The 14,415-nt window shown below is 30.6% G+C and overlaps 1 protein-coding gene across 8 annotated transcripts in view; it reads left to right on the plus strand.

Moving 5' to 3' along the window:
- Positions 1-4,251: 4,251 nt before the first annotated feature.
- LOC106066437 (serine/threonine-protein kinase Nek1-like) overlaps positions 4,252-14,415 on the plus strand; it is a 30,103-nt gene continuing 19,939 nt past the window's right edge. For 5 of the 8 annotated variants that reach the window (XM_056037485.1, XM_056037488.1, XM_056037490.1 and 2 more), the window contains exons 1-22: positions 4,252-4,695; positions 6,232-6,386; positions 6,552-6,587; positions 7,091-7,151; positions 7,563-7,604; positions 7,724-7,779; positions 8,057-8,140; positions 8,235-8,302; positions 8,506-8,592; positions 8,789-8,843; positions 8,940-8,983; positions 9,262-9,342; positions 9,760-9,835; positions 9,987-10,071; positions 11,591-11,693; positions 12,285-12,348; positions 12,567-12,635; positions 12,753-12,803; positions 13,163-13,231; positions 13,397-13,465; positions 13,560-13,668; positions 14,046-14,184. In XM_056037485.1, coding sequence (XP_055893460.1) covers positions 6,270-6,386; positions 6,552-6,587; positions 7,091-7,151; positions 7,563-7,604; positions 7,724-7,779; positions 8,057-8,140; positions 8,235-8,302; positions 8,506-8,592; positions 8,789-8,843; positions 8,940-8,983; positions 9,262-9,342; positions 9,760-9,835; positions 9,987-10,071; positions 11,591-11,693; positions 12,285-12,348; positions 12,567-12,635; positions 12,753-12,803; positions 13,163-13,231; positions 13,397-13,465; positions 13,560-13,668; positions 14,046-14,184 — 1,565 coding nt within the window. In that variant the 5' untranslated portion in view covers positions 4,252-4,695; positions 6,232-6,269. Of the gene's footprint in view, positions 4,696-4,837; positions 4,866-6,231; positions 6,387-6,551; positions 6,588-7,090; positions 7,152-7,562; positions 7,605-7,723; positions 7,780-8,056; positions 8,141-8,234; positions 8,303-8,505; positions 8,593-8,788; positions 8,844-8,939; positions 8,984-9,261; positions 9,343-9,759; positions 9,836-9,986; positions 10,072-11,590; positions 11,694-12,284; positions 12,349-12,566; positions 12,636-12,752; positions 12,804-13,162; positions 13,232-13,396; positions 13,466-13,559; positions 13,669-14,045; positions 14,185-14,415 lie in introns of all 8 variants that reach the window. The other 3 variants (XM_056037486.1, XM_056037489.1, XM_056037487.1) reach the window with 3 other exon arrangements.

The raw sequence follows: 14,415 nt of genomic DNA on the forward strand, positions 1-14,415 counted from the left end.
ACAAAATGATTTACTACTACGACTAAGTAAGTGGGTGTGGTGGCTGAAAGGTAAAGCTTGGCTTCCGAAACGAGAAGGTCTCGAGTTGAAAACTTGGCATTTTAAGCTTCTGGATTTTCAGGACACCTATGAACCCTGGGGAAGTAAGTGTGGCTTTTCGTTGTGCCACATGACACCTTCGTTGACTGTCGGTCATAGAAACAGATGAGTAGGCCCTTATACATTATCATACATGCCTCTTTAGATCGGAAATGACGACATTGCTTATTAGCAAAATCTCGTATGCTCGTAGAATTGGAAGGAATGCTTCAAGTCCACTCAAAGCGATTATTGATTTGATACAAATTGAGGGAATACTAACATGTCTTGATATTTTTCATCTTCCCTAGTTAGGTAAGTTAGGAACAGAGGCGTAGCTAGCAATGTGCGGTTGGTGCGGATCGCACGGGCATCAAATTAAGGACAAACTTTCTAAGTAAAACAGTGCAGAACCTCAAAGACGTGTTAGCCACAAGAAAAGAACCCAAGCAAAAAGGTGAAGATTTATTCTTCTTTTACGGGACAGTTCAAGACATAATCACTAGATATGACCAATACCATGATTTGACTGATGGAAAAAATGTATTTTGATAAAATTATTGACAATTTTGCCAGCAATAAAGTTAGATTCATTTTTAGTTTAACAATTACTACACATTAGTTGTAAAAAAAAATACACGTCTTTTTGCTGTTTTATTTCGGTTTTTTTTTAGGGGGGAGGCATAAGGAAGAGCTGCCACATTGGACATCATATACTAAAATTACTAAATTTGAGCAGGTTGAGGATAAATTATTTTTACAAATATATTCAAGTACTTCAACAGGACCCATTTCAGAGTTTAAATAAATTTCGATTGCTCTTAGTTCTTCATACAGCTCCTTTCCATTTCTATCAGTTTGGTTTGTCGAAGGATCAGTTAGCTTCAACTGCTGATTAGAACAATTTTTGTAAATCATATTTTTTAATGTGACTTATTTTATATACGATTTGAAAAATGTCTGTATGATCATTCGACATCTCAAATCTGTCATTTAATGCATTTATCGTTGTATCAAGTATGGCATAGAAAATGAAAATGTTAAAATTGCTTTCAGGGTCTGTCAGATCTTAATATTTCATTACTGAATTATTAAATTGTCTAGGTATTAAAGGTAATATTAATTGCAATGTGTGTGTTATAATTAATTTTTTAATTTATTATTACTTTTAGACCCAAGGTTCAGCCCAACAGACACACCATACACATACAGCTGTACATAAACTAATAAACGATGTGTATGATGATTTAAATTAACTAAAAATATAGATGATATAATGATATTTATACAATGAAAATGATATATGACCAATGATAAACAAATATAAAGTGCATATAATATTAAATGGTTCAATTAAATACTTAAATGGTATTTTAGAGAAATAGTATTGACCTCATCAATATTCCATTTCAAGACAAAGATTTTGTAAACTGTTCAAGGTAACATAAGTATCTTCTAGCCAGGACGAATGTTCACCCACGATGAAGAATCAAAGTTCAGAGTAGTAACAAAACTCCCAACGTCACAATGTAATACCAAGTCTGGATATAGAAAACCGCAATCTGTAATCTGGAACCTCAGACTCGAACCTCAGTCCTGAAACCTGAGACGAAAACCTCAGTCCTGAAACCTGAGACAAAAATCTCAGTCACCATGAGGTGTACAAGAAACAGAACGAATAATAATTATAATCTGTTCCGTATGAGACACATTTGGCGTACAATCTAATATTATGGAAAAGTAGCCTATTTGGATTCTCGCACGATTTGAAGGATTTTATTTTCTATTTCAATTGCTATTAATAAAATAATTTCATTTTGTATTTCTGATCCAATATAATGAGGTATATTTTTATAGCTGTAATGTTGAATACGTCGAAGATGTTCTGCAATAATAGTATCAAATTTTGAAATTGTCTGCATTAATTGTAAAAAATTTCCATTGTTTTTTTTCGGTGTCAAATAAACGATTGGAGGATCCTCTTAAAGCGAGACATTGCCGAGACAGCTACTTAATTACTAGAATAATTCATTCTATAACAGATTTCCAATGCTGCTTTTCAATATCATACAATCTTTGCTGAGTTGCATCTATTGTTGTTTTATTGTGAAGAGCAAGTAATAGTTCTGACATTTTTTTAACTTTTTTTTATGATCTGCATTGTACTCGTGTCTTTTCAAAATGAATGAAATTTGGCCCCAATCATTTACTCCTTTTGTACCCGCAATGTCTTCTTTATTTATTTTTTCATCAAATAACCGACATGGGCCACAGAACATAGAATTATAAGAGACTCTGAATACAAAAACATTGACGGTGAACTTTTTCACCGTTCGGTAAATGGCGATAATAATAAAATGGAGAACGTTTTCTACCATTTTCATTGCGTGGAAATGGTATGTTGGATATTTGTTTGGGATAATTTTGAATTAAAAATTGAACATCATGAGCATTACATTTTTCAGGCCACTTACTAGGATCATTTGACGCAAGCGTGAATCCTAGAATGTCTTGACTGTCCAAAGGCTTATATTTAGATGAACTAGTCTGTGGCATTAATGATTGGTCCCCTTCCTTAAAAACTTGTTCTTCGGGAGGTATATAACTTTCACTGTCTTGTTTTCCTCGCGATGATGAATAGACACTTCAGCACTGGATAAGACATTTGCACATTCATTTGAATCAGGTTTTTCACTTTCAGTATTTTTGGAAGATGTAAAAAATTTGTTTGATGATCCTTTTAATTTTTTATCTACTTCGATATTTCGTAACTTTTGTTGTCGATATTGAACACCTGATAAGCGTTTTTTTTTTTTTCGTTCTGACATTTTTTTTAAAACTAGGGGTAAATTTGAAATGAAAATTAATTTGCACCAAACACTAAAAAACTTCAATCTATCACTTATATATATAACGAATAAGCAAACTTTAGTCACTATACCCACTTAATACAGTCCACTTAATCAATGAACCATTTTTTCAAATTAAAAAAAAAATTAATGTACACGCCGTAATATTGGAATAATTGGAATTGAATGTGACGTAATGTATTTTTAAAATAAATAAGTTATCATTGATTTGAATAAAAGATTTAACATGAAAATATTAGAATTAAGTAAATGATCTAGATCTATATTTAAATGTAGATTTCGATCTACATTAGAAGATATACTATCCAAGGCAAAAAACAAAGAGGGGTGGAGAAAGACTGTCAACAGATCTTGTGTGGTGCCCCAACCGTCCAACTAAGGGACAGGTGAAGGAAATGAGGTGAAGATCTCGATTTAGATTATTCTAGATCTATAATGACCTAAAAATATTCTGCTTCATTAGTTTGAGATTAATAACCCATTCATTATGAGAGTGTGAATATTTTGACCATACATATAGGCCTACATTCAATTACTGCTTACGGGTTAGGGCTACTCGACTTAAAATATAAAATATTTATATTTATCTGTAGTAGATCTACGTACTTTAATTTTCTTAAATATGTAGACTGGTCTATTTCTGAAAGAAGACTCAATACATATTAAAATATTATTTAAAAAAAAACGCGAAAATTCAAGGTCAGGAATTGAATGGCATTCCCTCGCGTGCACGACTAATTTTATTTTTTTTTATTAATTCCGAAATAACTTTGAAGTACGAATGTCGTTGCTCCTTTTTTAATCTTTTCAAGGGCAATAATAATTAGAACCATGCAATATATATTCAATAAAATAAAAATATTAATTTAAAAAATTAACTCATATTTACACGAAAAACAAGATAACATTGAAGTAAAGATTTGGCCGCCCCTTGCCTTCGGCCGCCTGCGTGCGATGCACATATTGCACAATATATATATAGGTAGCGGCGGCCCTGAACCTCATCATTGACTATATAGATCTAAAGGGGTCCCCGGGTTCAAAAAGTTTGAGAACATCTGTTCTAGTCGCGATCTGTCTTAATCATTGTTTGTGTTGGTTTGGAAGCTTTTTAAAAGAAAGAATATTAAACTCAACTTTGACAATAATATTTTAATTGATCATTTTAATTTAAACTAAAAAAAACAACAATTTAAATGAATAATATAATGTATTCTTATTTTAATAAAATTATTTTATTTTATTTTTTTAACAGATTTTTCTGAAACATTTTCCAATCCTAAAAGTATGACATCATTTTCAAAATGGCGGATCACATACCCAAACAATCTTGTTTCTATGTAGAGAATTAAAAAATAATAATAATATCAAACTTGGCGTATACGATATTTATACGCGCTATCTTAATAATAAAAATCAATATTACCGAAAATTAAAAGAAATTAATCACCCTAAAACCTTTGACTATTTAAGAGATCTAGATAGATCATTAATTAGATTTATTGTATTTAATTCTTTATTTGTGAACATTCAGTTACATTGAAAAACTAGATCTAAGTCTAAACACACTCACTGTGATTAGTGTGATCACTGTGATGTGACTGTGACTAGAGACTAGTCTAGAGACCTATTCTAGAGTTCTACAACTACAGTAAATGATGACAATGAATGAATTGAATAATAATAATATGATATTCATATTGACTATTGATACTGTTACAGTTAACTGTAACTGTTGATATTGATTGTATGTATATATTCTAAATAGATTATTTGATAGATCATAGAGCTAGATTATATTATGGGTATATAAAAAATATATACTAATAATATACTATAATTATACTATATATATATATATATATATATATATAATTATATATACACAGCCGACATAGGAAACCAGGATAGGCCTAAGTAAATCTTTTTGTTATTTACTTATTATGATTATGTGTCTTATCAACTTATAAATCTGGACTAGAATTAGATCTAGAATCTGACTACTATAAGTAATTAACTAGATCTATATTCTAGATCTATATTATACTTACAGATGTTATGTTATTTCAAAAAAGAAGATAAGTACATCCTACGCATTTCATGTGTTAATCTAGTAATGCATGTTAATTTATGAATTAAACTCTGCTAAATCATTGGTTTTCCTGGCCAATTCAGGCAACCCATTCCATTCTCTAATGGCACTATAGTGAAAAAGGAGCACTTAGACAAATTTGCTCTATCATAACTATAAGGAAATGTGCCTCTATCTTTGTGTTTTTTGTTTTTTTTTGTAAATTACAGTTTAGTGTTTTATGTAATTATATATGATAAATTATAGCTTATTAAATATTTTTCCATTTAGAATCTATAAAAAAAACAAAATCATTTTTCTAGAAGTGAAATTATGAAATTGTGTTATCATACAAACTTTGATCACTATTTAACACTCTCAACTTTTCCAATGGTGATTGAAGTCTATTTGTTAGTAAACACTAAGATTTAGATAAAGCTAGGCATACTTGATCTAAAAAGTTGCACTTGGGGGACTGAGATATTTGAATCTAATTATGATGTCAACAGCTTTATAAGCATCTATTTAATGATTCGAGAAAGACACTAAAAATAATATACTCTTTGGAAGGGTTGGATGGGAGCATTGCTGAAAGAAGTGTATAGATTTTAAAGGAGATAATGTAAAGCAATTTTAAAAAATATAAACTTAAAGGAAAAAAAAATTGTTTCGTATTAAGTCCAAAACTTTTCAGATCACCACTGTGTTTATAATGCTGTTTATAGATCCATTTGTTGCATATATGCTAACTCTATGAATTGAAAAATTTAAATCTTTTTGATATTTTTGTTAGGATGATCTAGATCTAATAAGTTGAAATGCAGCTTAATATTCCCATCCACCCCACCAATTCTCATATTATATGTTCCATGAATAATTTCTAAACAGCTGCATAAATAATCATTAGTGCATTCTTCTTACCTAAAATGTGTGGCTGAGTGGCAAAAACTACTTGGTTACCTATAAAGGGGGCTGAGTTCAAATCCCGGCTCAAAATGAGTTGTGTTTTCTGAGCAACTAAAGGCAGCATACTAATACTCCTTCCCCCCCCCCCCCCCCCCTCAACTGGTCCACTAAAGAAATTGCTTCAAGCATGAAAGTTGAACAACACAAAAGCAATTTATAACTGAAAAATCTCATTAAAATGGAATAAAAAATCTTAGAAACTGTTTTAAGTTTAATGTCATATAAATCTTTTGGTTCTTGCTTTAGATGAAAAGTAAAAGAGTATTTTTTCTACAATATTCAAAATGAATAAATATCAAAGAATCAAGCAAATTGGAGAAGGAGCCTTTGGTAAGGCTATCCTTGTTAAAAAAAAGGATTCGGCAAGGCAATATGTTATCAAGGAAATCAATATTATAAAGGTAAACATTTTTTTTAGTATGAATCATCAAAAGATTTATTTATTTTCTTTTTTTATATATATATACCAGTCATGCTGGGAATTTTAAGAGGGTCCTAATTGGCTTTTATTAATATTATTAGGCTTTAATTAAACCTTAATTCATACATTTTATTTTTGTTAACAGATGTCTGTAAAAGAACGAGAAGAATCAAGGAAAGAGGTATTTTAATTATTTATAATATTATGGGTTTTTTTTGGCATTGATATTTTTCAAGAACTATATATAATTTATTTCCATTCCTTTGGTCAGTAATATTTGTCTAAAAAAAGGAACTTAAAGTTTCATAGATTTTTTTGTTTAATTTACCTTTGAGATTGTAGATTATACTAATGAAGTCGCATTAGGTGTTTTCAGAAAGTTAATATAAATATTTTAACTAATATTGAAATCATATTTGATTGTTTTATTATTTTATCTTTTCTTCACACTAAAAGGAAAGAAGAAAAAAGTGTTGTTTAAATCTGGAATTCAACTTTTAAATATTCCCTTTAACATTCCTTACTACAATGTTAGAAAACACATTTGTATAATAATCTAATATCAGTTACAGTTTAACTCAATGTTTAAGCAACAGAAAAAAATGTTCTTTTAGTGTTGCTGTGTCATTCTAATTGGACATGGCTGTCTAGCTATACTAATGAAATGCTTTGTGACTTTACTAGGTAGCTGTTCTGTCCCAGTTGAAACATCCAAATATTGTCTCTTACATTGAATCATTTGAAGGTATGTCAATGTAATATTTAATGCATGATAGAAGTAATTCTGTCACACTGTCATTCCCTTGCATAGGCAGATGTAAATGAAATTAGTCAAAGTAAATTGTACTTAATTCTTAATACTTAAAATCATTGGATCTTTAGTCTCAAGAGGTTGTAGAGTCTTACATGCAAAAGGCATGCAGTGTTACATTCCTTGCTTTAAAAAGGTGCACCTCTTGACCTTCTCTGTTCTCTCTCATCCTCTCTTTATCTCTCTCTTTTTAAACTTCCATTCTTAGCATCCCAATGCAGGCTTAGTTACTTTTTTAAATATATATTTTTTATTTCTTTATACAATAAGCTCTTTACAAATTATTACAAATGTCCATCAATATATGTATATTTAATAAGTATGAGAGAATTCTTTTAATTTCAGAGAAGGGAAGTCTGTATATAGTCATGAACTATTGCTCAGGAGGTAAACTTAGTTGTTTAGTGTATTATTTTTTAGATAGCATTATTATGATCCTGATTTTTTTTTTTTAAACTTTACTTATTTATTTAGTCTCATTTTTCTTTATATAAATATACTTTTAGGAGATATGTATGGAAAAATCAATGAAAGAAGAGGTCAATTATTTTCTGAAGATCAGGTATGCAATACATTCAATATAAAAAATAAACAAAAACCCTAACATAGGCCTATTATTAGTTGTGATGATTTCTTTCCTTTATAGCTACCTAGAGAATAATATGCTTTTAATTCATACCCTCATATTCATTTAGTCATTAAATACAATTGTCAAGTTTCATGTATTGATTTAAAAGATTGGTAAAGTAGTTATTGTATAAAAAATATTTTTTCTTGTTTTTCTTTTTGTTTTTTTTTTTCTTTTGGTTTTAGTAAACTTTCATATTGCTTCATTTCAGATCTTAGATTGGTTTGTCCAACTTTGTCTTGCTATCAAACACATACATGATAGAAAGATTCTTCATAGAGACATCAAATCACAGGTAGTAATTATTTTGTATGTTTAAGGTTAGAAAGATAGTTAAATATTTATGTTCTTCAAATGAATTTTGTTTTTCATTTTGTTTATCTTTTCAGAACATCTTTCTGACCAACACAGGTACTGTTCAACTGGGAGATTTTGGAATAGCAAAAGTGTTAAATACGTAGGTCACAATTTCTTAAAATTTGTAATGTTAAAGTCTTGTTACTATATTGAAACTTAGGCCTTTCGAGAAATTAAATACTATTTAGTTAATACCACAGTTAATTAATTTTTGTTTTCAAATTTAGAGAATTCTTTGTAAAGGAGGCATATGCTACTATAGCCTTAAAAAAAACTTATGCAGGAATGTATTGTATGTTGCAGGACTGCTCAGTTGGCTCACACATGTATTGGGACACCATATTATTTATCTCCTGAGATAGTTGAAAACATGCCTTATAATAATAAAAGGTGAGTTTCATCATCCATTATTATTACACAAGTTATACACACACTGTAATTTTTAACTGACTAACTTAAAAGGGTTGAGTTTCATTGGCCATGTATACTTTACGATCTTAATGAATAACTTTAATTTAGTCATAATTTGAAATGCAATAACAAACAAACCTTGAAATCATAACAGAAAAAATGTTTATTGTTTCAGTGATATATGGTCTATGGGTTGTGTCCTCTATGAACTGACGACATTAAAACATGCAGTGAGTTGAATTCTGATTTTAGCATTTTATTATTTCTGCATTTAAACTGTAGGCTGGCACGTTCTTCTACATAGTCATCAATATTTTTATTTACAGTTTGAAGCTCCAAATATGAAAAACTTGGTTCTTAAAATTATAAGGTAAGGCTATTGTTTCCTTCTTTATAAAAATGTGACTGATTTATAAACCATGGAACATGTGAGGACCTGTAAACAGTTTAGGAACTATTACATTTGTATCATTTAGTTCCTTACAAATTATCTAGTAGAGTATTTTAATTTTTTTTACATATAAGTATTACTTTGTATAGTTTGGAGTTAGATATCATGGTTTTGGTTTGTTTCGTGCTCTTTACTGAAAAGATCATGATTTCCAATGCCCATTATTAATAAGATGTATTTATTCTTTGTTGTTTCAGAGGTAGTTATCTCCCTCTTCCTCCACAATATAGCTATGACTTGAGAGGATTGATTGCTCAGATGTTTAAGAGAAATCCAAGGTAAGTAATTTTTGTTTTATTGAAGTTTCATTGACATTTTTCTTGCAAGGCTTTTTTAGATTAACTGTCATTCTAACTGTCGTGTTTGTGCTTGTAATGTTATTACAGCGCCTTGAGCCTACATTTTGTTTGTTAACAGCGCTTTATAAATAAAATTATTATTATTATTAAGGCTAAAACATTATTTAAATCAAACTAGCCTTTTTTTTTTGTTTTTTTATGTCTTTTCTGCATTTACTTTAGGACACTTGCCTCTCTTAGACCTATCTACCTCCTCTAACAAAGTTTTGGCTAATATTGGCTTAGACTTTAGAAATTAGTTTCACTAAAAAAAAAAGACAAAGGTTTGAACTATATTTATGCTTTTTTTTTCTTGTACCAACGTAGCTTTAACTTTTATCATTTGTTATATTTCAGAGACCGTCCATCTGTAAATACTATTTTGAGGAAAAACTTTATTATGCAAAGAGTTAGAAAGTTTTTATCAGATCAAGTAAGCTTTACTTTAGGTACTTTGTGTGTTTCACAACAATACACAAGACACAAATATTATGTATATATACGAAAATATATAAAAGAGCACATAGATTATTCAATGTTAAGAATGTAATTGACTGATATAACTAAAAGTATTTATTTGATAGGATATGCAAGAAGAGTTTAGCCATACTGTCATGCATGGACATAAGATTGCAAAAGCCTTGCCTCCAGCACCCAAGCCTTCAGCTGGTAATAATTTTTTCATCATTTATTTAACTATTTAGAAATTTAATTTCCATAATCAAAGGTATTATACAACCAGAAAGATATTTATCAATACCTTATAGAAGGTTTAACTGTTATGTTCATTTGAAACTACCTTCCTGAACTTTGTTCCAAAGGTCACCTTTTGATTTAATCTTTTAATTTTGATAGGTTCAACTTAACACTTGCTAAAGCTTTTCTTTGTGTGTGCTTATAGTTTGGCCTAGATTGGAACATAGGTTTAACTATAGTATTTGCAAAGGGTCTTGCTGATACTGAACACTTAGGATGATTGTTTACCTCTGGTCTATTTTTAGCTGACTATTGCTATTGGATATCTATCTAAAAATAGACCAGTAAACAGACTTTTTATAATTTTGTTAGTCATGAGACAACCAACAATGCACCAATTATAGTCAAAGTCAAAACACTTAGATTTATGTCCTCCAGTGATGTTCGGGGCATTGAGTGGAAAGCTGTCTCAATAAAGATCTGTCACTGGCAACATCAGAAGCCTCTTACCACCTGGTGTTCGCTGCTCTGAGGTCCTCCATGAAAGTGTGGTTCCAAATTATACCAGGATGTCCCTGTTTGTGCTTTCCTCATATTGGACTCCATGTCATTGCAACTCTTGGTATGCATAATTCATTCTGTGGGAAATATCTCATCCTACGCTTGGTCACAACCTCATTAAGTGATTCAGTCCCAGTTCAGCATAGGATTTCTTTGTTTGAGACCAGATCTCTGTAACTGACTCCTAAAATCCTTCTTAGTCATTTTTTCTGAGCAACATTTAGTCTTTTCTATAATTTGGCAGATGACTTCCATGAATCACATTCATATGTTGCAGTTGGTATGACGATTGTATTAAATAAGTGGATTTTGTTTAAAGTCCAATAGCTTGGCTTGTCCTAATGGGCAGCAGCCTTTGGAAAATGGCATGCTGTGTCATGGTAGGCATCCCATTGTTTACTATGATGCTGCCTAGGTATGTGAGCATGACCATCTATTCAATTCTGACTAACCAAGTAAGATGGGGGCATCCTTTGCCTTATATCCTAAGTTTATTTGGAGGCCAATTTTGGGGGCCTCTCTTTCTAGGCTCTCCATCATTTCTTGTATGCATTTGCTTGTAGTGCAATGTTGTCAGGTACTTGAACATGTGGAAAGCTTCTCCTATCTGCCCATAAGGACCACATGCAGAGATGAGAGGTTAGTCACATGATATCATTGACAATGTTTACTGCATATAATGTTAATTTCATCGAAATGACTCTGTAAACACATGCTTAGGGAATCACCAACATGTCTTGCAAAGATCTTAAAGTTATAGGTTTTCTTATACTTTCTCTTCATGGAAACAAATTTCCCTAGATTATTATTGTTGCTTAAAAACTTAGATTCTGTTTAATCTGTATTAGCTGAGAGTTTTTCACTTCTAGAAAATATCAAACTGGTACTTTTAAACACAAATGTATTTTGTGATGTATATCTGCTGAAATAGATCCAAGTAAAAAGCCCAACTCAACGCCACGTCCAGGATCTGCTAACAAGAAGTATGATCCAGCTGCTGTTTATGGAGCACCTTTAAACTCGTCTAAAAATAGGTTAGTGTCGATTACAGTTAAATACTTGAAACCTTGTAAATACATTTTAATGACAAAAGACTAACTCAAATATCAAAATATTCATATTTTGTCTTTTGTCTAGTTTTCTACAGCAGTCATTTTTTGTGTGTAAATCCTAATTTCTTATGAATGAAATGTCATTTTAATATTAAAGCATATTGAATCCTAAATTATGGTTAATAACTACAATTTAATATTATTAAGCCCCAAAATATTCCATGCACTGTGTCATGGATGAATGTGTGTATAAGCTATTTTTATGTGTTCAACTGAATCCAAGAGACACCTAGAATAGTAGTAAGAAATTAGTGTACTTTCTATTCAATTAAAATATTATTTACTATTATTACTAATGTCAGGTACCCATTAGAGCTGGGTGGACTCAGGAATTCCAAAATAAAAAATCCCAGTCCTCACCAGGATTCAAACCCGGGACCCCAATTCGAAAGCCAAGCACTGTACCATACTCAGCCCTGACATCTCCCACTATCAGTAAACACTTCTAAATTTTATTCAAAAGCTTCAAGTTAATTTTTTAAAAATCTATAATTCTATTTGTTTCAATGTTAGAATGTCTGGAGAAAAGAAAAGACCCAGCACTCCAGGCAGACAGGCTCCTATTCCTGGACAAGTAGTAAGTTTAAACAAAAAAACATATTTAAAAATACATTATTGTCACTTGATGATTAATGATTAATCAGTCAAGTTCAAGTACCAATAGGTTAGCTTTGAATGTTTAATAATTTTTGTTACATACTTTAAATTTGGTGTTCTAAAACAAGTGATTTTATTTTTATTAAAAAGGATTTTACATGAATTATTTTGAATAAACATTATTTTTATTAACTGTAGGACTGGGATAAGAAAAGAAAAGAAAGACAAGAACTTGAGGAGAAAAGAAGAGCAGAAATGAAGAAGCGGGTAACATGAGTCAGCATGATAGGATGTTTTTATTATTTGCTTGTTTAGCTTTTAAAACTCTTCTAAAATTTCAACAAATGTACTTGTTTTTTATGCTATGCTTTTTTTTTTATAAAGGAACAAGACATGTTTGAACGAAAACAAAAAGAATTGATGGACAAACAAAAGGTCAGTAGTTTTCATTTATTTTATATTTTTAATTTCTTTCTAGAAATTTTTCATAACTGAGAAAATTCTATTATGTTTATTTATGTTCTTAAGAAAATCAAATGAAAACATCTTTTCAGTTCAATCATGAAAATTACACATTGCTTTAAAAAAAAAAACCAGCCTATAATCCAGATCAGGGGCTATTATTCTTGACTTCTATTTAGAGTCACTGAGAGTTGACTAGGTTTCTGTAATGAACTTGGAACATAAAACTGCACACCATATTAGAATTTGAAAATAGTGAACCACACTACATTTTTTAAAAAAGAATTTTCAATTCTTGGTGATTTATTTTAAATTTTAGAAATTTATTACAGATTCAAAGAATGAACAAAGCAAGGGAAGAAGGTTGGAAACAACTTATTGATCCTCACTCAATAGATGAGGTACATATTCTTACATATTCTAGTACCAACAATCAAGTTTGTAGAAAGAAAGAGTGTTATTTTAAGGTTTACATTTTGCTAGATCCGTGACTCAACCTTAAAGCTTAACACTTTTATTTGTGCATTTAAAATGAATTTGAATCCCAATAACTTTTTTATTTTCAGAATCGAGCTCAGACTCCTAAAGACAACCGTCCGAAATCTCCTCGTCCATTACCTGTTCCTAAAGTAAACGTAGGTGAAAATTAATTTTTGTATTGTCCACCTAAATGTGCAACAATAGGAGGGAAAAGGCCCATCTTGTAAGTAACTACATTTTTGTTTTCAGAATGAAAACAGAAACAGGGGGGATTATCAAGCATACAATCAGTTTCTTGACAAACTTTACCCAGACAGACCACCAGCAGCAGCAGTCAGAAACATGAATCATGTAGAGGGTAAGTTGTTTTTTATAATATGTTTTAGATTTTGAAAAAGAATTTTACTGGTAGATTTAAAAATAACTGTTACAAGAAATAATCAGCTAAAAATATAAGCACTGTGGAATAGGGAATGAGGTATTACAACTAATAGGTGCTATATAGTTCTTAAGTGGTTGTTTTATTGACATCACTTCATATCATCACTGATGTTTTCTGAGCAATTTTTACTGTTTGTAATAAATTACTTGGGGCAAATTACTATCTTGTTAGGCTCAATATTAAATTAAAGTTAGAGATGATTCAAAATGTTAGTATATCTATACAGGTACAAGTTTCTTAATGTATTGATAGCTATTATTTTTGTTCTATAATCATAATATTTCTATCCTTAGTTGTTTACATGGCTGCCCCAAGACCACTCCCTGCTGCCCAGCAGCCCAAACTAGCAGCTGGGCCCCAGTTCAACATGGGCCCCCTGGGTGTCCCTGCTGCCATTGACCAGGCCGGTAGAGACAGGTACAGTTACAATATGTAAGTTTCATGCCTTGTTGAAACTGCATATTCTTATAAATAAACTGCTTCATCTGCTGTGGCTCTTCTAAGTATTTACACTTTGTTTTCTACACATTTGTTACAAATGTATTGAGATTGTCTACCCTTTTAGAAAAAAAAAAAGAGAATAGATAGTAGAAAAATATTTTTATTTACCATTCTATTAATTGATTATGTTTTGAAAGATTAGAAATTTGCAATAAATCTCAA

Source organism: Biomphalaria glabrata, chromosome 8 (assembly GCF_947242115.1).
Source record: "Biomphalaria glabrata chromosome 8, xgBioGlab47.1, whole genome shotgun sequence".
Taxonomy (NCBI): Eukaryota; Metazoa; Mollusca; class Gastropoda; family Planorbidae; genus Biomphalaria; species Biomphalaria glabrata.